The 24187-nt window shown below is 39.5% G+C and overlaps 1 protein-coding gene and 1 long non-coding RNA gene across 3 annotated transcripts in view; one reads left to right on the plus strand and one right to left on the minus strand.

Moving 5' to 3' along the window:
* Nucleotides 1–37: 37 nt before the first annotated feature.
* On the plus strand, nucleotides 38–12848 carry LOC149917438 (uncharacterized). Its single transcript, XR_016467708.1, has 3 exons — nucleotides 38–475; nucleotides 8164–8331; nucleotides 12744–12848. It is a non-coding gene; the product is annotated as an uncharacterized LOC149917438 (long non-coding RNA).
* CMTM8 (CKLF like MARVEL transmembrane domain containing 8) overlaps nucleotides 1276–24187 on the minus strand; it is a 38987-nt gene continuing 16075 nt past the window's right edge. The window contains exons 2-4 of one of the 2 annotated variants that reach the window (XM_090142510.1): nucleotides 11696–11869; nucleotides 7411–7527; nucleotides 1276–2441 (exon numbers count right to left, since the gene is read on the minus strand). In XM_090142510.1, the coding sequence (XP_089998636.1) occupies nucleotides 2415–2441; nucleotides 7411–7527; nucleotides 11696–11869 (318 nt within the window). In that variant the 3' untranslated portion in view covers nucleotides 1276–2414. Of the gene's footprint in view, nucleotides 2442–4242; nucleotides 4788–7410; nucleotides 7528–11695; nucleotides 11870–24187 lie in introns of those variants that run through there. The other variant, XM_031590262.2, reaches the window with a different exon arrangement.

Below are 24187 nucleotides of genomic sequence, written 5' to 3' on the forward strand. Positions count from 1 at the left end.
GGCGGGGCGGGGCCCGGAGGCGGCGGGAAAGCGGAGGCTGAAGTTTGTCAGCGGTGCTCCTCAAGCGAGGCGGCTCGGAGCTGGGTGGCGGCCCGCGGCATCGCCCTGCGCGGCGTGTGCGCGTGGGTAGGAGAGCGCGTCTTCCGATCCGCCGTGTCCCAAAGGCAAAAGGGTGTCCTCAGTGAGCAGCGGCAGGAGGGGTTGTAGCGATGTCGGAGTGGCTCGGCTCCGCAGCTGGAATTCAGTCATGCGGAGATACAGCTCGGCAAGGGGAGCTCTACGTTTCCTCAAGTTTAAAAATAAGCGGTTGTGCTTTCTGACAGGGCGGTAAAGCGGCCCCTGAGCTTAGCGTCTGTTGCTCCTATAGAAACATCATCCTCTCGTGTTTTGTTCTGCAGTTAGAATGCCTATCTCGTTCATATTTAATATGGAATATCTCCCTGAACAACAAAGGCTGCCGTAGGAGTGTACACAGGTAAGATCAGATGACGTCCAGCATAAGGAATTGACGTGGGTGAGATGGGGTAGGTGAGTGTAAGCAACCATAGAATCATAGAGTCCTTAGAGTCGGAAGGGGCCTTTGAAGATCACCTAGTGCAGCTCCCCTGCCTGAACAGGGACACCACAGCTGCATCAGGCTGCCCAGGGACTGATCCAGCCCGGCCTTGAAAGTCTCCCGGAATGGTTCATCCACCACATCACTGGGCAACCTGTTCCTGTGCCTCACCACCCTCACTGATTTTTTCCTTACATCTAACCTAAATCTCCCCTCTTTGAGCTTAAAGCCACTCCCCCCTTGTCCTGTCACCAAAGACCCTGTCCCCTTCTTTCCTGTAGCTTCCATTTAGATACTGAAAAGCTGCTCTCAGGTCTCCCCGCAGCCTTCTCTTCTCCGGACTGAAACAGCCCCAGCTCTCTCAGCCTGTCCTCATAGGAGAGGTGTTCTATTCCTGGGATCATTTTTGTTGCCCTTGCACTCCAACAGCTCCATGTCTCTCCAGTACCGAGGACTCCACATCTGGATGCAGTACTCCAGTTGAGGTCTCACCAGAACAGAGCAGAGGAACAGGATCACCTCCCTTGCCCTGCTGGCCACACTGTCTTTGATGCAGCCCAGGATACAGTTGGCTCTCTGGGCTGCGAGGGCACACTGTTGGTTCATGTCCAGCTTCTCATCCACCAGTACCCCCAGGTCCTTTTCAGCTGGGCTGCACTCAATCCTTTCATCCCCCAGCTTGTATTGGTAATGAGGATCACCTCATGAAGCTCACCTGGGCCCACTGCTGAAGTCTGTCTAGGTTCCTCCAAATGGCATCCTTCCCTCTGGTAGGCTGACCTAACTGATAGAATCATTAAGGTTGGAAAAGACCCCTAAGAACATCTAGTCCAACAGTCCACCTAGCAAAAGACCAAGCAGTGCGCTCTTTATTTTCAGAGAGGAAAGCTACTAGCTGCAATAAAAGGCAGTACCTCTCCCATCAAATTTTAACTCCTGTTATTAGATATCAAAGGTACAACAATGCCAAATCACGGAGAAGTAAAATGCTAGCAGCTGAGATTTTAAAACTGGTTCTCTTGTAAGCCTTATGGAGGAAGGTTCTAGTTACCTCTGTACTTCCCATTAAAAAATATGTTTTTCTTTCCCGCTGACTCAGCTGCTTTAGTTCTTAATTTCTCATGAATTTCTCATTTCAACCCAGTGCAATAGAAATGCTTTTACATTAATGCACGTAGAATAGTTGTATTTTCCACTCAAGAACACGGCCATCTTCTCTAAACCACTGGCACAAACCCAAGTCTAAAACACTTCTGAATTTCAAGTTTTGATTATTATTCTTCTGCTGTTTACTTGTATCATGGTAAATGCATTATGTACGATGATGATGACACACCAACAACTCTTTAATTAATGAAATTTGATGGCCAAAGTTAACAGCAAATATCCTTACTCTCCAGCACCTCACATGCCTCAGATTTTTCAGAGATACCTTTTGTCTGGAACACATTATTTACGACGTCAAATACTTTTATTTTGCAAGTTGCCTAACATTTTTTTTTTTCTCAATTCTTCTCAATATCTCTGTGTTAAGAATTTTGCTAATGATTTCATCGATTCCTAGATGTACTTTCAAAAAAAGCTTCTTACTATCTTATGAACACAAAGAAATGTCTACAGCCAAAAATCTTCTAAAAACTGTTTTATGATAAACTACTGCTAGGTTATCTTCTTTATCAATATTAGGACATATGGAAACATGGATCATAGTTGGCAAATCAGTGTTTAAGATTAATGCACCTGGAACAAACAGATAACCTTCTGGAAGCTTTTACCTTTCATTAGGCCTGAAATAGGAGCAGCAACCTTCAGAAGTAATTCTCAGCCTTTACTGATCCCTCCAACTTTAACTAGATATTCAGATTGCTTGAAAAACAGTTGGTAGCTGCAGAAGAGATGAGAAATAAGATGAGAAATAGCATACAAGGTAAGATGGTTATCCTTCTTAAGAACAAGGCAGATTAAGTTATGATTTGTAAAACAAAGAAAGCCAAAGATAAAATACATTCCCACCTAGTACTTTTAAAAATCCAGCAGAATTAAAAATTTAATTCCCAGATTTGTCTTTGGGAGACATTCTGCATGTCTTCCCTTGAGAATTAGGGCTGAAGACTCAGAGAGGACGCATTTTGCCAAAAGCATTCCCTAACCTACAACTGTATGTTTTTGTCTTTCATTCTTGGGTTTACTCTAACATGGAGTGACTGTTTTCTAGCACACAGTTTACACAATAGTTTTAGGTATACTGGATAAAACACATTGCTCTCTCTGAGCTCATCTCTGTCTTTTTACCTCTATCCACAAGTGTTTTCTGGGCTATGATGTTAGACCAGCCCATCACAGTTATCATGAAACATTTATGCAAACACAGTCATGTTCTTTAAACGTAGATATGTATATCAAATATCATTCGAGAAAGATTTTTTCTTACTACTCAAGCATTTTCACAGATGGGAAATCACTCATGAGATTTTAATTTTGGCTGTTTCTAGTCACATTTACCCAGTTGACATTTGTATCATTTTTATGCCTTTGATTCTTTTCCAGCAATGGAAAATAGCATATGGGACTTTAATGACACATTTTATCTGTGTAGATAAAATGCATAGTTGGTAGCCCTTCTTCATTCTCAGAACTGGATGATATTAGTAAGCAGGAGACAGCTTGACCTTTGTTGTACAGACCAGATGCAATCTGCAGACAAATATAGGTATTTAAATAATATCTTGGCTTCCCTTGTATTGAAATCCTGTGACTCTGACAGATAATCAAGAACAAAACCAGGAGATTGAGAACAGAATTAGCTGACTGCTGATAAATCTTCCTAACTGCAGGGTGTGCACGTAAGGAAGCACACAACATTTATTCACAGGGAAAAATAAAGATTTTCAAGCAGTGAGATTTCTCTACTACCAAATATGTTAGTGCAACAAAGTTTTTGAAGACTGGAAAAGTCCAAATCCCCTTAGTGCAAAAATAAGGGATTTACTAGCAGTCTTAAATGAGAAAACTTTAAATAATCACAAAATAATCAAAATCCTGCTCTTTACATAATTCCAGAACAGATTCCCTAGGTAATTTTTATTTGAAAGTCATTTGCAAAGGTATTTGTCTTGGAAGTCATAATCTTCCATCATACTTCTGCATAACTCAAAGATATTTAAATATGAGTCAAATTAAAAACTTGATTTGTTAAACTAACAACTCACAAATGAGGCTGGTAAAAAGGGAATGAGTGAGAAAATTATTTGTTTCTACTGCAATGGTCTTAACATTTCTTCTATAGATTTAATCTTTATGTCATTTGATAGCATTTTGAGGCCTACATTTTCAATATTACAAACTAACAAACTAGCCTCAGTTCTCAGAGAAACAAGAATTATTACCTTTAGTACATATTTTGTGATATTCTCTGTAGGTTAAACATTGAACATTAAGGGTCTGTTGTCTAGAATTACGCCTTGGAGTCTGCTAGATTTGAGAAACCTGTTAAGATAATGTGCTTCATACATACAACTTCTTTAGCAAACTTTAAGTCTATGTTGTTAATAGGTTTCAAAACCAACCTCACAATTAAAATCGGCTACTGGAATATGTGAGCCGACACAATCATCAGAGTTCTTAATAGTACATATGTGCCTCTGAAAAACAGACAAAATAAGCAAACCCCTACTCCCAGTTTACAAAACATTCAAAGTTGGGTCAATTATTTATTTATCTTTAAAGCTTTTTGGTATTTTTCACAAGGTCACTTTGTATACATATAATATCAATCTTAGTTTTGATTTGTAGCATTCGTTATCAAAAGTACACAGGTGACATTTAAAAAGTTAAATTTACAAAACTGGCACATAATCTGAGTGAAGTTTATTAAAGGTTTAGTTATAATATCTATACAATGTCTAGAAAAACACCATGTTAACTTTAAAAGCAGTATGAAATTTTATTATACAGTACAAAGTCAGTGTTAGATGTCACTAAATATGATATCATATTATAAATATTCATTGTATTCTGAGTTTAAATATATTTGTTCAATTACAACAGAAATGCTCCAGAAGACCTAAAATCCTTGTTCCAAGCTTCCATCAAAAAGAGTATAGTGCTCAAGACATTTTATTCTACAGAATTCATTTTAACACAATTTTTACTGCAAAGTTCTTGATCGCCAAGATATAAAGCTAAAATATGTATTTCCAGCATAGCAGGAGGTAACCACAAAGGCAAAGAACTGTGGAGAGAAGAGTAAAATACATGTCAGAAAAATATTTGAGAGCATTCTCATTCATTTGAAAAATTAATGATGGTATTTGGATAAAAGTAGCAGAATTACTAAAACAGTGGTCTCTGGCCTTCTTGTACTTGGGCTGCCATCGCAGTCAACGTCGTTTAAATAAGCTTTGTGTAGGAATATGGGCCTAGAAGCAGCTAAAACATAGACTATTTTAACACTTATCTCCACATTATATTGCCTCAGAAGGGATCCTACAGACTGGATGCCCACCAACCGTATACTTGCAGCTTTTAACATCAGTTGTTGGTAAGACCAAGGGATGCTGTGAGCTCAAACTAATGCCCCCACAGTGCTGCTGTGTGCCAGGAGCTGCCTAAAAGCCACCTGTGCCTCAGTGTGGCACACTGCGCATCCAGATAGGTCATTTAGAGCAAACCTAAATTCAAAATTCAGGCCCAGGCATATTCCCAAATGATAGTAATTCCAGTGGTCCTCTACTAATGAATTTATTTCTCAGTGCAGAAAGTGGAAGCAACCACATTAAGATATTACTACATTATCAGAAAGTGACTGCAGAAGAAGCATTCTATAGCAGGCTAGATTTATTTTATATTTGAAGATTTTTAGGAACTACAGAATATCAGTGGTGTTGTTTCTGAATTCCTCACTGCATATGCACCCAGAAGCAACAGAACAGCTGTGAACTATTTCAGTTATACTGATAAAGTTCAATTCAATGCCAGTGGTTAAGTTCCTGCTAATCACTGCATGTTGTTCAAAATAGCTGATGATAAGACCAGAATGTTTTCTGTTGGTAACTGAACCAAATAAAGCTGACATTGCAAACAGGGCAAACACTGCTTTTCTTGGAGGTTGGCAGTGGTAGGGACAAGAGGGAACAAAAACAAGTTACAATAAGGGAAATTTCAGTTTGATATTAGCAAAAAAAAAAAAAAAAAAAATCACTGTGAGAGAAATCAAATATGGCAATATGGCCTTGAGGCATTTTGGAATATCCATCCTCAGAAACGTTCAAAACTCAAGCAGACGAGGCCCTGAGCAACCTGGTGCAAGCTAACCCTGTGCTGGGGGAGGAGAGGTTGGACCAGATAATCTCCAGAGGTCCCTTCCAGCCTAAATATATTTTGTGATTCTAGTAACACTTCTTGCTTCTGTCACTGGCCTAGGTAGGCACTGCAGTAGAGCAAGGCACTACTAGGCATATATACAAGGCAGTAAATCTGAGCCTTTTGGGTGAGTCTTATCTCATGTAAATTTAATCTGTGGCACCAAAACTTGTAGATGATGATATAACAACTGGTAACAATAGAAAATTCTAACATTCTTCTTACCAAAAGAATGTTACTTCTTAGAAACTAAAAGATCCATCCAAAATCTTCCCAGTAGAGAACAAGTATTGGAGATGGATGATTTGCTAAATTCTCACAAACATATATCCACAAAACACTTAATGTGTACAGAGAGCACTATTAAACTATATTTAATAGTTTATTTAGTGCATTAGATGAACATTATTAAGGGGTATTAGAAGAGATTCCAAATATCCCATGAGCATTGATGTATTTTGCATAAAGCATGAATCAGCATGGAAGATAATCTAACAGCAAGCAAGCTCCTGTCAACACTTTTGGCTGAGAAGCAGATCAATAATTACAAACTGCCAAGAGGTGAAGATCCTGAACACCACTGAAGTGACAGGGACATAGTTACATCATTCCCAAGATAAAAACAGAGCAGGTGTTCAGGTCTCTGTGTTCATCACTGTGTAAAATAAGCTTCAGGCAGAAGACAGAATTTGTGAATAGTCCAGAAAGGACAATTGCAGATGCATTAACCATCAGCAAAGTAGCTGTAATTCAGAGTTACTCCAATAAAATTGAATTTGACTGCTGTTACCAAAATGTTCAAAGTTCTTCTGCAACTCCTTTAACTTAGCTAGAGAATATCTTCACCTAATCTGGTCCTTATAAAATGATTTTTTTTTTTTTAACCCACTTTGAATGCTTTGGATTTCCAAATCTAAGTAGAAGGTCAGTAATGTCAAAAACAGTTGGAAGTTACATGATTTTTCAAGTGTTGCCCAAGATTATCAAAAGGTGAACTTGGAAGTCACTGTAGAAATGGTGGCACCGTTTCAGGGCCTTCCCACAGTGCCCTGTGCATAGCTCAGCCAACAAAAAGTTGGCACTTTAACCACATCAGTGCAAAGTCAGCTGGGTTAGTTTAAGCTGCTTTGGAAGTGGCATGAGTGCACTAAAGTAACTTTGTGTTCACCCAATTTGTTCACTTTGTGGTAGAGGCCATAACTTCTGCTAGAAAGCTAGTAATGAATGGGGGCAGGGAGGGGAAACAGTCTGATCTTAAAACCATTACAGCCTTTGCAGATGTGACTGTCACCTCCTGGTTGAATTCCTAGTTGCCTTCAAAACCTATAAACTAAATTACAGTTATCAATAGATTTTGTGTGTGAGTCCCTACTCCAATCTGCAGCTTTTTGAAATCCAGAACGTGTGCATTTCAACCCTCACATCCAGAGAGGCGTTGTTTGATATCACTTTGTTAGACATACAATTGTGACTGAAACAAAAAATGAACTCACTGAAGAAGCTGCCCAACTGTTGTAATTGTGACTGTCCAGTTCTTTGGTGACTGAAGATGCATCTACAATGGCGGCAATGAGGTACAAAATGAAGGCACTCCCATTAAAACACAGACCCTGTTGAAAAATAAAATAAAATTAGCAATTTGTATGCAAAAGCATTTGTTGCCATTTTGTGTTCCAACATTACAAAAATCTCCTCTGAAACATAATGTGCACATCCAATGTGCACACAAAATGTGATTCTTGATGATTTTACCCTCTTTTAACTTTCTCTCTGTAAGATTAGAATTTAATTGCTTATTTTTAATATTCATGAACATTAGAACATGTTTTGGACCAATTGCTCTTTCCATCAAACTAAATACTGAAAAGTTTAATTTAAAGCCAGGTACTCTGATTTTCCAAAATTGAAAACAGGTACACAGATTACTTATTGCAAGCTAAATATTAGGCAGAAAGAATATGAGACTACATGAAAGACAAACAGACAAACAAACAAAACCCAACTCCCCATCTGCAATATTTATGGAGCTTCCAAAACTTTGTCTTCATTTTTGAAGGAAATAAAGTGGGTACAATTTTTTTGTTGAGCATTCTTTCACCATTGAGTAATTTTCCCTTCTGCCTGTTTCTGAGAGAAGAAAAAACAAACAAACCACAACATAAAACCAAGGAGGAGAACACTCTGAATGGACTACATGGGTCATTGAAAGACCCATCCGTGGCAGACACTGCATTTTTTCTTCCCAGGAGAAGAGTTAAGGTCTCAGGGAATCTCTGCTGATTAATATGAAAGAAGCAAAGCAGATTGACCTGATCTTACATAAAACTACAGAGAATAATCAAGGACAGTTTATTCTGGTTTTGCATGTGAGAGACAACAGGAGGACGAACATCTGAGAAAAGGTAAACAAAAAGGTATGCATTTATTTTTCATTAAGTAAGTAACTTTAATACTTTGACATTAATTACTCATTGCTTGCTCGTGGCTATAGGAAATTCATTTGTGTTTTAAAAAAGTCCCCCTAAAACTCCCCCTGCTGCTTGTCTAAGGCATATGAATTTGGCCACAAAATACAGTTGCAGTTCAGATGTCAGTGGAATACCCATGATACTCTTTGTACCTAGTTACAATCACAGGAATTAGTAACTGTGAATTTAGACAAAGCCCTAGTGTTGTACATGGTCCCCTCCCTTCAGCTTCTGGCCCTCTGTTTGCACCTCACAGTATCACACACATATCATAAGCCTTAACTCTGTTGTCCCAGTTGTCTCTAAATGATGCAGACTGGTGCATCTCCAACTTATTAATTTCCATGGTGTGACCCAGTAGATGCTGGGGATGTACATCAATTGTTCATGACTGAATTCACCAATAATGAATTCTGTCATGATCTAAAAAAAAGGAGAGAAATTCAGAAGGCACCCGTGTCTGTCTCAGCAACTCCCTCAGTGCACCAAAGCACAGATCAGCAGATTGCAGTGATTGGTATGGGAACTCCTCACCTCCTTTTAGTTTGATTCAGAAAGACCTTAATTCAGACTCAGTGGAGCCTGGCCCATGCCCCAGTTCTAATGACAGACAGGGTTCAAACCTTCCTGAAGGGAAGCCATTCCTCAGAAACTTGCTTTCTCAGCTACAAGCCCTTCCAGAGAACAGCATGCTGTGCTGTCATCTGTTATCCACTCAGTTTATGAGAGGTCTGACCAAATTCGTGCAAGCTGAAGAGAATTCACATTCTCCTGTGATTCTAAGTCCTTGCAGCTTCAGGACATTTGGAAAAGATCCACTTACCTACACTTCTGCAGAGAACACAGGGCAGTGCCTCAGCACACGGCTGAAGCCCAGCACTGGGGACTTGAGGTTTTATTCACACACTTGTGAGTGGCTTTTATCTCGCCTGTAGCAGCTCATCTAATAAAACATAGTATCTCCTTGTACAAATCTCACCTCTTCTATCTAGGCATTACAGTAATAAAATATCAAACAATCAATTTTAGGACAGGGTGCCAAAAACTGGAAAGCACAACTTCTGCAATGCACCGATTTTCCAACTTCAAACTTGATTGCCTAGAATATTTGTTGTTGTTATTTTTAAATTTCCTGTTCCAAAAAGACTCAATTACCTTGGAAAGCTACAAATCCCTGCAATATCTTGTCATGAAGAAAAAAAAGCACATAATTTTTTAGAAGTGCTGCTCTGGGAAATAACACTGCTAGGGAAGATGGAATGCACTGCAAGCTGATTGGGCCGTTTACTGCCAATATATTACTCAAACCAAATGGTTCATGCTAAATTACCATCTGCTTCTTAAATTCAAATCTACCCGATTTTAAAAGCTTCCATTGATTGTTTTAGCAAAGAACTGGCCCTATTAAGGAGAGTCACTTCTGAAGCACATACTTTGGGTTAATTTGCAGTAAAGTAACTGCATCTTAAGCAATTTGGTAATGTGCTTAACCTGCAAAAACCCAGTTTATGACAGAGTAGTCCAGATGTAATTTTGGATACTGCACACAATAGACACAGTTTTAGCTAACTGTTGCCTAAGGACGCAGAGCAATAATTAGCAAAGATTGATACTATGGAGAATGGGGAGAAGGTGGCTGTAAACTCTCTCAAAAGGTGTGTCATTCAAAAGGTGTGTGTCATGCCCTCCTCAATGAAAACATTAAAAACATCTCTCTGAACACCTTGGTCAGCCATGAGTGGCAGAGGTTCAATTCACAGGCTGCTCCCAATAGCTGTTTTGATACCTCAAGGCAAAAGAAGCTGAAATGCAAGCATCTTTAGTTTGTTTTGCATTTTCTTTTCAAATTATCTTGTACCATGGAGGGAGAGTACCTTTTGGACCTACACTTGGGTGATCTTATCTACAATACATTTGGAACTCAGAGCAAGAAATATTCTCACTTTCAAGCAGAAATTAATCAAGCTTGTCTGCCACACAAATCAGGGGCAACTCATTTACTTGCAGCTGTTGCCTGATAATAGTGTTAAACTGATAAAAGAAGGGTAATAACTAAAATTGTAACAAAATGGATACAAAGATGTTTTCCTTTTGAATGTACTTTACTTACATTTAATGGAATTGGAGGGAAAAAAAAGCAACACACACTTCTAACCATACCCAGACACATTACTGCTGTAATTGAAATAATCCAACATTTCTATAGCGTTGTTATAGCCGTAAAGGTAATTGCTGGTTATGAAACTTGAAAACAGAGGAGCTATCTGAACATAATCCTCGTTGTTGTTATTAGTAATTGCTATAGCTAGCTATTTATTACAGCAACAAAAGGGAAGGTGAAAAGTGTATTCAATTTTAGTCACATACACTGTTTGCAACACAGAAGTCAAATATATTTTATCATAACAATGCAGAACTCTCACTAATAACCCTTAGCTAGTAGAAAAAGAGAGAAAAGCAGTATTTCACTGTATCAAACAAATGCAAAATCAAATTTATGTTAATTCCTGTATGGGTCACAAATAGCCAGTTGGCTTACATGATGATGACATTTAGAATCTATTCTCTTGAAAATCAGCATATTATGAAAATCATGCAAAAATATAACGCTGACTTGTATAACTAGCAGGATTTCTTCAAACCACAAAACGTAGACCTGAATTTCAAATGCCTGTGATTTTTTTCTCTAATTACATTAGTTGTTTACCTAATTTTCATTTAGTCTTGAGCTAAAAGCAAAGGATTTCATGGCAGGCATTTTACATACATGTAACACTAATAATTTGCAGCACCATTTTCACTCTAGGCTGTACATGGCTAGTGAGACTGCTGCTACCTCTCTGAGCAACTTTTTATTTTCATTTGGCACAGGAAGACTCATGCTTTAAGATCCATGGTACCATTTCCAACTCATGGTGTTGAGTCCTGTAGGGATTTCTACTGTTTAAGCCATACAACTAGGACTGTTAGCTCAGACGCAGTGACAGATTCATTCTTCATGGGATGTAATCACTAAAGGGTGAAAAATGGGCCACTGTGCATAAATATGACTCACACACACATTATTAAAAATCAAGTCACTAAATCGATCGATGAACAAAACATCACAAGACAAGTATTTTAAAAGGGTAGTAGTTTCTGAGTAGTATGTGAAGGTTAAACACTGCAGGGATTCAGAAACAGAAATTAGGGGAAAAAAAACTGCAAAAAGCACCAGTACAATTGGGTAACTGCAGCTGTAGAATGCATCAGTATTTTATTTTCTTCACAACCCAGCAAATCCAAAACAACAATGATTAGATGTATTTACCACTGTGGTCCATGGCACCTGGGGGATCCTGGTGTAGGTCATGGTCATGTAGATGATCAGAAAGAAGACAGTGAGGACCCAGTAAAACACAGCCACAAACATCACCCAGCCAAAGGCTGGATATAGAAAGTATTCTGTTCCAGCGATCAGAGTCCACACCAGCAGCCCTAATATCTGCAAAATTATGGAGAAGAAAGAAATCAGTTACACAGTCTTAGACTTCTCACATTTGTTCTAGGTCAAAGAACAACATCACTGTCAACAACATAATCATCTCATGAGCCGAGCTGGGGTGCTATACTGATCTAACTATATGTAATAGTAATCTAACAAAACTATACGTAATACTAATCTAACAAAAAGGAAGAACAAATAAAACTGGTTTTTGCTGCAGCAGGAGGTTGCAAAAAGAAGGGCAGAACGATGCATCTCAGTCTTGATTTAGCCCACCTTTCTCTATTATGAGACCATACCTGTGGTGGTTTTACAGCTCGATCTCAAAAGTGTTGCTCATTTTGAATAATATTTAAAAAATAAACAACCTGAGAAAACATCATAGATAATTGTGTTTGAATTCTACCCCACTAGCTTACACGCATTACTCTGCAGTCAGCAAAAAGCCTGTGAAGGACTGCCAGGACCTTCAGGTCCCACTTGCTACAATCATGGGTAACCAAGCAGTTGAGGCCTAGGTCAAAATGGCCCATAAAACAGAAGCTCTGTGGAGTGTCAAGCACTACAGATGTAAAACAAGTCTCAGGACCTTATTAAAGAGGTAGCAGTACAATATCAACAGCCACCACTGTAATGCACTGCTGGACCAGGTTGGGTATATTATCATATGCCACAGTTCTTGAAGCATTTCTTGAGTGACCAGCCATAAGAAGCAGAATACACACTCAAGCAAAGTCTATGAGCAAATCTTAATCCATCAGTATGGGGAAAAGAACCTTTCCTCTTGATCCTGAACCTGGCAATCTGTTCACATCTGACTCAAACAAAATACATAAGCCGGGGATTTTAACATGCAATCTTCTGTTTCCTATAGGGTTAGCTGATCTCCAGTGCATTAAGGGAGATGCAAACAAATCAGAAGCCAAATGGATGACAAAGAGATGTGCCAAGGACAGAAAAGCTGTGTGTATTACAAGATCTCCAGAAATTATTAAATCTCAATTTTGAAAATAAATTTTTATTTTAAACCTTTCATATATTTATATATTTAAAAGCAGTTTACTGGAATCTGTTTTGGGAACTAAAATCCTTTTGTTTGAAATAAGGCTCACCTCTTCTTGCTATCTGGACTAATGTGAAATTGCCTAGCAGAGATAAGTGGGAGGAAGACAAAATTAAAGAAAACAGCACTTATTAAACAGACAACATCCATAGCAAACCAGACTAGGAAATCTTCTATGTTAATATCTTGTCTCTGGCAGTGGTTAGTAACAGATGCCTGAAAAAATACATAAGAATAGATGACACAGCAGTAGCATTTCCTTGGTCTGCCTCCCAGGCTTTCAGGAACCTGTTGTGGAGAGCCTTTCTGAGCCAAAGTGATATCCTTGTAGCCCTTGGGAGGGCAGTTCTGCCATAGCTCCATCTGCATCAGTGCTGGCCCCATTCCCATGCAACTTGTTGGCCGTGATACCATTTACTCTGCAATTGCAGAATTCTGCATGTATTCATAATGATACATTTCTAAACATTACAAGATAAAACTATCCTGTTAAACAAGAGTTTACTACAATCTGTCCTGCTAACTTTTAGCAGCTGATACCTATTTACTTTGTCTTCCGTTCACCTTCCAAATTGCCAGACAAACAAAACTCAGCCTTCAATTTGTTGTTTTGGGCATTCACAGTATTTTCCCATATAACTTTCCTATTTTCATCTACTTCCACACCATGCACTCCTAAAAGAACCACAAAACTGTACAATTTTTTTTTTTTTTGTCTTTTTAATAGAAAAAGCACAAAATGGTATTTTAAGCATTTCTTTCACCGTTTTTTTCCAGCTTAGCAATATCTGGAGCACAAGTTTTATGGGGAGCAGCTGAGGGAGCTGGGATCATTCAGTCTGGAGAAGAGGAGGCTCAGGGGAGACCTGATCGCTCTCTACAGCTGCCTGAAAGGAGGCTGTGCTGAAGTGGGGGTTGGCCTCTGCTCCCACGTAACAGTGATGGGATGAGAGGGAATGGCCGCAAGTTGCACCAGGGGAGGTTCAGGTTGAATATTAGGAAACATTTCTTCTGAGAAAGAGCAGTGAGGCAGTGGCACAGGCTGCCCAGGGAGGTGGTGCAGTCACTGTCCCTGGAGGTGTTGAGGAACCGTGTGGATGTGGCACTGAGGGACGTGGTTTGGTGGGTGGTGTTGGTGGTAGATAGACAGTTGGACCGGATGATCTTGGAGATCTTTTCCAATGTTAATGATTCTATGACTCCATGATTTGATGCACTAGAGCTGAATTGGGCTGGGCTAACAATTCCCAATTCATGCCAGATACCAGGTGAGGGCAGCATTGCCTCACAAGAACAGTTCTGCTGGCATTAACAGGATAGTCTAAAACACAAAGTTACCAGCTCAAAAATGCTTCTGACAGTTCACTCTAATTCTAGTTCCATTCCAACCACATTTCACTAATAGCAGCAATTCGGTTAATAATGCCTTAAATTACACAAACTACACATGATTAGATTAAAAACCAACTCAATTTTAGTGCAGCAACTGCTTTCAGATTATACAATCTTGATAGGCCATTTAGCTCACAAAATGCCCTTTTCTTGCAATACAAAGATGCCTCCTGTTGTGCCCATGCTCATTAACCCACATTTAAATTCATTATCCATAAATTATATCAATGAATAATTGGTCTCATGCTTAATAAACAGCTATTAAAGACAGATTTATCCTCTCTCTGAGTTCCTGGTACAACACCATCAAAGGAAACTTGGGAGACAAAGAAAGCAGAGAAATGTAATGTCATTAAACACCAAAGAACAACAGTGTTGGTTCTGAGTGAGCTTTTAAAAACAGCCAGATAACTTCAGTATAACAGTATAACAGATAACTAACTTCAGTACAAATGAGATTGGTCAGAACACCTCAGCTTATGCAACGATTTTTTCTGAAAATGGTAAAAACTTTGCAAGCAGCAAGTTATTAAAGAAGAAAATTCCAAAGTTACACGAGACCACTAAACCTACACAACTGCACAGTGCAACTATTCAGACATGGACCACAGCAGTGGTGGTATTCTCAATTAACTTTCTTCCAGTAAAATTCTAACCTGCGATTACTCTCCGTCTTTCAAGAACTTTTTAATATTTAAACAGCCGTACACCTTGCTTGTATCTCAAAGAGTTGTTTTTAATGCGTGTTTGTAGCTCGCCTGCATCAATGGCAGACCAGTTTGTCTAAGGAACTGAGATGCACCATGGGTTTCTCAGATTTATATTCTTTACCAGTTCTTGGTTCATATGCATCGTAACTTTGATGGGTTGCATATTAGAGTGCCCCTGACATTTTCAGTTAGATCCAGATACTCTTACCGCATATTACTGGAGCTGACAGGCTGAAATAATATTTCAGATTTCTTGATTAGACCCGAAAAGGTCAGACCAGCTCATGGTCAACAATTCACTCTCTGTGTAGTTAAATGATATGGCAAACAGTTTTATTGCCGATGTAAACACATGCAATAAATTGATTTAAAGTTCACGCTGGCCGACAGTACCTACAAAATACCTAAGGTGTCAAAAGAACAGAGACAGCTAGACAAGTCTTTCATTATTAGCTTGTCTTTTCAGCATGTTAAATACTGAGATGGCTTCTGTGGTGTAAAAGCCTGTCTCCTAGTGTTTTGATTGTCCCTTACATTACATGTTTGCTGTTCAACAGATCAGTACAAAGTGGATGACACTCGTGCATCTGATGGAACCAAGAATACCACTTCTACTGATTTAGTAACGAGCCTCCCTGCTGGGAATAAGGGCTATGCCTACATCCAAATGGCATCTCAATCAGCTCCTAGTGCACAGAACGTGGCAAATGAGTGACAGGTAGGCAACACTGTAAAGCAGAGACCAGCAGCTGCAGCACCTGGGGAATGCTCATAGCCACTCAGTGTGGCTATGAGCTTCATGACTACAGATTGGCCAGAAGACAAGGAGAGCTCCATTCAGTAACTGGGAAAGGCCCAGATCTCATAATGCTACAGTGGATTGCTAATAGCCAAGTGTTTCATTTACTGACCGGTCAGAATATGCTTATCTAGAGTTATAGGAGCATACTGTGATGCTGTCAAAAAGTCTTTGAGAAAAGGAAGAACAAACATCAAAAAGAGAGAAGAAAACAATGCATGGCAGTGGCAATGCAGTGGCAGCTGAGGGCAGGGGGTGCTGGCTTATCAGACTATCAGGGCTTCTGCAGCTGGGTCTGATATTTCTGGTTGGGTGGGAGATATGGATTTTACTCTTCAGTAAATCATAAAGGCAAACAGTTTTCCCTTGTTCATTGCAGTCTATGATTTCACCTTGAATGTCTCTTTTTTGATTATTTGGCTGCCAGTTGACCAGGTATCTCCATTACTGCATTAATATGTCAAATATTCTAACGCATACTTCAGCAGTTGGCAGATACCATAAAAAGGAAATAACTCTGTAGCAAAGTCCAATATTATTGAGCGTGCAAGTTTAAAATTAGATGCTTAATTGCATATTCAAACTCTTAAATAAGTGCCATAATTTATCTGCAGTGCTAAGAACTTCAAAAGTGTCAGACCACTTAGAGACGTGAGAAACAGAGGCTTTGTGGCCTAGCAGATGAGATGCATCTTGTCTCATGTTGCTGGTACAAGCAAGCAAGTATGAAACAAGAGTGAGCTTCAATCTGTGTATCCGGCTTTGCTTCCAGAAGCAGCCTGAAAACTGCAGAACTGAATTTGTACTTGCAAACTACATTTTAAAAGCCCATGATGTTTTCTGTGACTCTGTTCCAGTGATGTTAATGTTGCAAAATCTGCAGTGTTCATCCTGACTGGTTAACACGGTAACACAGTTAAAACAGCATATGCATCCCTTTCAAAATAAAAAGAAGGCTCACAAGTGGCAGAACTGGCAGGGAGAAAAACCCAAGGCTTGTCTCATTTCATGAAATAAAAACTATGTGACATGCTTGCCTGAAGCTTTTTGTATTTATCCTAGAGATGCTTTCCAAAACCATTTTGGTTAGCCATATGCCTAAGTATTGTAGGATTTATGCAGCATTGCTGCTGGCTGAGATGGAAATGATGGGAGAAGGAGAGATGTGCGTTTGCAGAAACAGTTTTCTCCTGTGCTCAAGGCACCTAAACATGGATAGGCTGCAGGAAACAGAAAGCAAGATGTCTTGCATCTCCTTCCTAAGAAAGCAGATTTACTACCAGAACAAAGAGAGACCACTCTAAATTATTGCACATCTTTATTTCACTCTTAAATCACAATCCAGGAGCTACCTCAGCAGCCTATGAATGTCTCACCCTCAGCCTTTTCTTCCCTTGGCTACTCTGCGTGCAAAAAAAAAGAAGAAAAAAAAACCAAAAACAAACAAACAACCAGGGAGTCTGCAAGCAAGGAGAGTACAAACACTTCTCACACACTAAAATGAAGGATTGGATACCATGAATCAAACTATCCCAGAAGAGAGATAGGGTGAAAAGATAATGAAAGAGAAAAAAAGAAGGAGAAAAAAGGGCATTCCTTCCCTATTGTTCCTGTAAAATATAGCCAGGACAGTCAGTTGTCATAATGGGAAGATTTATTCGCCCTATTTTTGACAGATGCAGAATAATTTTTTTTCTTCCTGCTAAGACTAAATGGAATAAGTGTTTGCACTGCATTTAAATAATCTCTTTAATTGGGGTTTTTGAGCTCCCACACAATACATGAAGCAGTATCCATCAATTTTGTCGACTGCCACTAGAGGGAGAAAAGCCACTGCTTTTGTAGGAAAACGTTTCACAACCCCTCATGAGTTGCAGATGACCATTGGCAGCAGGGAATTGATTTCCCTGCCCAAGAATCACCTGTCCAAAGATAAAGGTGAAGGGGAAGAGATGGAGCAACATACCGAGATTACTCTGAGGCCCCCCTAATACTAAGGGTGCCATTTGCATACAGTTCCCAAACCCAGCAGCCTGGAAGAGTGCTCTCAAATGAAGAGATCCATACGCCAAGAGCTTGGTTGAGTCATGTGGAACAGTACGACAAAGCTTTCAGTCAATTAGAGAGCGTGTAGAACGACTTTGATAGTTTAATTCCATACTGGCCATGATGCACACAGCAACAAAACCAAATGTAAATTCAGCTACGAACTATTCAAAATAAGGCTCATTTATTTGTTTTACTTAAGAAAAAAAAAAAAAAAAAAAAAACAGAAACAAAAAAACCTTCTATTTAAAAACATATTTTAGTGTCCATAGAGGAAGAAAGACTAAGAAAAAAATATGGTGAAAGCATATGAATACTAGATACATGAAATTCCTGTCCAGACAAAAGTACAGCCCAACAACTGCTTTAGTTTAATGCTGGCAAATCTTGTTTTGTGTTTGGTCAGAAGGAAAGGTGACTCATACTTGGCTACATTTTACAGAAATGCAAGATCCTTGCTAAACTACCTCTGAAATGTCAAGGCCCATGTTAATTATTGTACTTTGTAATAATCTAAGCAATACATTGTGTTAGGCTGACCTGCATCTGTCTGTTTCAGTTGCAAGCACTTTTTTAACATGAAACACTACAACAGATTGACATCAGCCAGTTACTGCCCTTCTTGTTACAGATAACACCGCACTGGAAGTATTTATTTTGCTGAGAGATCTCGGTGAAGGGAAGGACTGAAGTCCACCCAGGCTGTCTTTTGTGACAGCTCTGAAGGAAAAAACTCCACTTCTATAGACAAAAATCCTTTGAATTCCATACAGTATCACAGGTTGTACATCAAATGAAAACAGGCTGCTATTTCTGTTGAGAGTTTTTCGGGGCTTGTCATTCCTAACAGAATTCAGAAAGCCACAGTTCTTGCAGAAACATCCAAGTGGTCATAATGGACATACACAGAAAGTATTTTATGATCTACAAAGTACTGCTCTTAGCATCAAACTTGGCCCTAACTATGGAACTCTCTCCTATGTTTGAAAATGTTTCTATTCATAACAAAAAGGTGGAAAAATGAGCCACTTTTTAAGAAATTTCTGAAAACTGTCAGAATAGTTTTAAAATTATTTTTAAGCAATCTTCAAACTTTCTGTCACACTTCTGGCTCCATAGCAGCAACAGCAAGCACACCTCATGAAAGCGAGGGCTTGAAATGCTGGCAATACTCACCATTACTGGAAAGTAGAAATCTCTCATAGAGCTGTTTTTTAGGACAGCTTTCACTACAAAGGAAATCATGGGAGGTGGAAAGTGTCCAAACATGCTCCAGAAGTATGTCTTCCCTACAGTGAACTCTTTTATTTAGGAGTTTAGTCCAAACCCTCCTACAAACCACACAAAAAACCTGCAGATCCAGGATTGAAATTGTTTAACCTGATGCTCACTGGAGGACATTTCAGTCCATAGGGAGGATGGGATGGCCATTTTGGAGTGAGAACTCAAAGACCTTCAAGAGAAGGCAGACAGACCTCTAATGGCTTTCCCACAGCTCCAAACAGCAAGGAAGTCTTCCCCAATAGCTCCAGTTCCCTAGGAAAGAGCCCCAAAGCACCTTCATCTACAGAACAAGGGCTAGACCTACTCACACCTGAGTCAGTAGAGAAGAGCCAGTTCTGAAGTTTAGTATATGATGTTCATTAGCCAGATCAGTCACGTGGTGAGGATGTACTTACATAGCTAGAGCATGTGTAAATAAGGATATGGGCTTAACATTACAACATGAGGGTGAGCCACCTCACAAGAGTGCCCAAGAAACTATAAAGTCTCATTGCAAAGAACTGTGAGAGGGAGGCACCTACTGGCTGGCACACAAAGCATCAAATTGGAAACTTACTTTCTGAACACAACGGGTTGCTATGCTGCAGCACTTACTGGGCATAAAATCAGTAGGACACTCCAATTTAACGTTGACTTAAGATGCCAACTCAGATGAATAAATCACATGGCACTCCTGTTCTCACCTTCATAGATGAGATCACCGACTCTGCTGCAACTCATCAACTCATATAGGAAGAGTCTTCTGCAATATGGTGCTACAGCTCACTGCAACCAACAGCTGAGGAAAAGAACTCGGGAGTGGGAGAGTAAAGAAATTGTCCTGTCCATCCCAGCAGCATTCTACAATACTGAGCTCTTGCTTCATCTGAGAAACATGCAAGGAATGTGCAAGACTGGAGCTAGCACAGGTCATGCAGACTGAAATGAGAAAGAGTGAATGAAAACAACTGAAGATGTTCTCTGGAAAACACATCCCATCCCATATCTGTCAAATTTGTGAAAACAATACAAAAGGGTTTGCTACACTTACCAAGACTTTTTTTTTTTTTTTTTTTTGTGTGGAAAAATTATTGGAGGCAGGATTGTGAATATTCATAAGATAGACAAAACATAAAGTTGAGCTTGGGTTATAATTTTTTCCATATGATCAAAAAAAAACCAAAAAAGGAGCATTAGGAAAGGAATAGAATAATAAAACTCTAACAAACAGTACACATCACCATTCTTTACAAATCAGTAGTGTACCTGCACATTGGGAATGTTCTGCTGAGGCAAACTGGTTTAGCAATAGGGATCAGTATTTAAGTTTAAGGACCAATATATTAGTTTAGCAAAAGGAATCAATGAGTGCTAGTTCTAAAACTTTCAATTTTAACTGCTTGGTGTGTGAACAGCCTTATTTTCCTCAACAATTCTGCTTCACAGGAGCACTGGAGTCACAATAGACTACTTTTATCTTTGCATCCACCAGGTACATGGACTTCTTTCTTGGATTTCACGTATATTGTTTTGAATTATAGTGCACTAAGATAGAAAGCTGCTCATATGGCCTAAGAAGTAATGGAAATTTGCCAAACTGGGTAAAAACAGTGAAAGGTCAGCCAAAAATCACTGTGATGAAACTGATGGAGAAGTAAAAGGGAGGAAGAAGGTGGTTGTACGATCATCTTAGATGCAACTGTGCATGTCCAGAAGGATATTGGCATATCTTAATGAGTCCTTGGAAAACAAAGAATATGTATGCCAATTTTTATATATGTATGTCTTAACTGTTTAAATGTAGAACATGAACTCTGCGAGTGCGTGCTTGATTCGTTGTTGCCCAGTACGTATTGTGAGGAATAAAGCAATGCCACTTTCTAACACCACACTGAAGTCAGAGAGTTTTCTTCCCAGATTTCAGATGACACTGCTCATCCCTCTCTCCCATTTCTAAAATGATTCAGTAGGCTTAAGCAAGGCACCAAGAATGGCTCCTGCAAGAAATGAAATTTAAAGCTGGAAAAAGATGACTTCTAATTTTCTGTTTTAGATTGAAGGAGGATGTGACAGAAGTCTGCAGTGCTGGGTGGCATACAGGGAGCAAGGGGTGGGTTAGGCCTCACAACAGAAGAAAAAGCCAGCTAAGCTATCAGTCAGAAAGCTGGAAAACAAGCAGAAGTAAGTGGTATTAGAAATAAAACAGAAAACAAACAAAATAACACAACCCAACAATAACAAAAAACCAAAATCCAATAGATAGCCAAATTGTGGAATTCGTTGTCACAGGATATAATGGAAATCAGAAATAAGAGAGATTTAAAAAACTTACAAACTCCTAGAAGCCAGGCCAGCCCATGGCTGTTACCTGTATATATGACATTCAACACACAACTCTCAGCTCTGGAAATTCCTAAATGCACAACTTGTCAGAAGCCAGAAAACTCTACCATGGAAGGCTCTTGCTCTGTGAGCTCCCCTTCTCACACTGCCTCATAGGTTTCCAATATTAGTGATTATTAGAGACAGATTAGCAGATCAAACAGCCCAATGATCCTATCCATAACCACCACCATGGTGCACTGCTGGTTTAATTGGCCTTACTTCCCTGCAGGATACCCTGGCAACTGAGCACTGGAAGCTGCAGAATTGTTGGCATACTAGGATGAGACAGCCACACAACACATCAACACAACATTTTTTTCTAATGTAGGGCTATGAGGAATAACCTCATACACCGGCAAAAGAACTGGCCTGAAAGATACCTTTACCAAATCTATCTTCTCAACAGAACACTGGTTGATCATTAACAAGTCATTAAAATGTGTACAAAGCATAAAGATTGGTCCATGTCCCAGGGCACTTTCCACATTAAAAGCTTTAAAGTTTTTGTGGGCTGCATTTGGGAGTACACATCTGCTTACCAGCTGCCTACCAATGCCTGTAAATCCCAGCTTACCGCTTATGTTTTGCCTGAGGAATGACACACACAGAGTGGTTTATATAGGTAATGCACTTTGCCATGCATTACACATGCATTAATTAACTTGTAACATCCTTGCTAGCCATCATTTTACCTATAGAAGCAGCCAGGTCTTTGACCACAATGCTCCTTTATTTGACAAAAATACATTTTTATGCAGGAGACAGCATGATGGATCTTTCCCAGGTCAGTCAGGAGAAAGACCAGAGGTCAGCTTCTGTCCTAAGGCACGCAGAGGTGTTGCATTTGTCTGGCAATGCACTGGTTCCTGCTATCAGCCATTCCATCGGTGGCACGGTTTAATGTAAAAATAAAGAGGGGTGGTGCAAAACCTTGCTGCAGACAAGCAGCCTGCCTTAAAAAACACTTACTTCTCTAGAAGGGCATTCGGTGAAACTGTGGGAAGGGAGTGACCTCCACAGTGCTTAATCTCTAAACCTGACCTCGGCCAAGGAGACTGCCTGGCCTCCTCTCCAGCAGTCATGATAGATGGGAATAAAAGGGAAGGCGCTGCTCCCTCTTCCTGTATGGCACCACCTTCACTTCCATGAGAAACACCTTCCTATTGTTCAGTAATGCCTCTGATGTGAAATTCACCTTTTACAGTCTGCACAGCTTCCTGACACTGCTGGGAGAAGCGGTGCTGCTAGGGCCAACGCCATGGGCTGCAGCTGACGGCATCGTGCGTCTCCAGGCATTGTTCACTGCAATTCCTGCAGTGCTTTGCCCTTCAGCAACAGACACGAAAAAATGTAAGAGTGTGTTAGATCCAAATACGAAAAGATTTGCTTTTTCAGGTGCTGTTTTTGAGTATGAACTTCAAAGTTCTAAAGGAAAACAGTCACAAAGAAACACACTACTAGAAGGGACTGATATTCCTCTGTTTCCTAAAGGTTCCTTTTGTGCTCTTTAAGAAACAGCACACCTGATGATCCAAACACCTTCAGTTTTAAAACTAGCAAATAAGTGCCATGCTCTGATCATTTTTTCTTTCTAAAACCCCTATTATAAATCATCAGAACAGACAAAACAACAAGGTTAAGTGTTCTTGTATTTAACATGCAAATATTAATGCATTTTGGAACTCTGAAGAGAAGCTTTAGCTGATTTCTCTGAGGAATAACGTTCACAAATAGGTCATTTAAATTGCCTTGGTCCCATACAAGCAGTACAGAAGGAAAAACACAGCTCATACGAGCCATGGGGATAATTCACTGAGCTGATTTCTCCTATCATCAAACCTGCATGATGCCTGACTTCAAGTTTAAAATATCTCATGCTGATTTTAATTTTAAGATATCTCTGCACAAAATTACAGATATTACAGATTTGAGAGCTGACATCAATAGCAAACATCAAGTAGTTAAGTGGAAGGAGTTCAAACAGCCTTCCAGGGTTTCCTTGCTACAATTTAAGGTTCAAAACAAACCTAAGCACAGAAACTGGGACACTGTACTGTCACGTTGTTTTTTAATTCCTATTTTGAGATTTGAAGTTGAGATTAGACAAGGCAGGGAATTTCTAGGGATGCAAAATCTCATCTTGAGACAGAAGGGGTTTCAGGAGTACCGATGCATTTTTAACTGCAGGATAGGGTCTTCCCCCACATTCCTCCAAGAGCAGATTTTCAGTTGGGATTTTCTGGATGCCAAGCTCAACATACTACCTTTTGTTTGTGCAAATTTATTGTTTTCTAACATTAGTTCACAAAGATACAGGAGTTCTTCTGTGAGAGACTGCAGACTTTAAAGGCAAGTAGTAGAGATATACTTCCATGGTTAAAGACCATGGTACAGCCGTGGTGCTCTGGGTGTTATTTCTCCTATATAAAGCACCCATACAAACTGTGAGTGTGTAGGTTTAGCCTGCTGCATACACTGAGTGTGTGTTTGTCTTTGGTACTATCAGGAAGTGCATTCTGAGGAAATGACAACCCTTCCACTGAAAAACTAGAATGAAAGACAGTTAGCCTCAGTAATCTCTAACTGCCATCTCCTTTTCTTTTTCTCTTTCATGATGATTTAAACAGGAAAAAAAAGCTCATAAGTGAATTCTGAGCTTA

Source organism: Phasianus colchicus, chromosome 6, assembly GCF_987193195.1.
Source record: "Phasianus colchicus chromosome 6, bPhaCol1.hap1.1, whole genome shotgun sequence".
NCBI lineage: Eukaryota > Metazoa > Chordata > Aves > Galliformes > Phasianidae > Phasianus > Phasianus colchicus.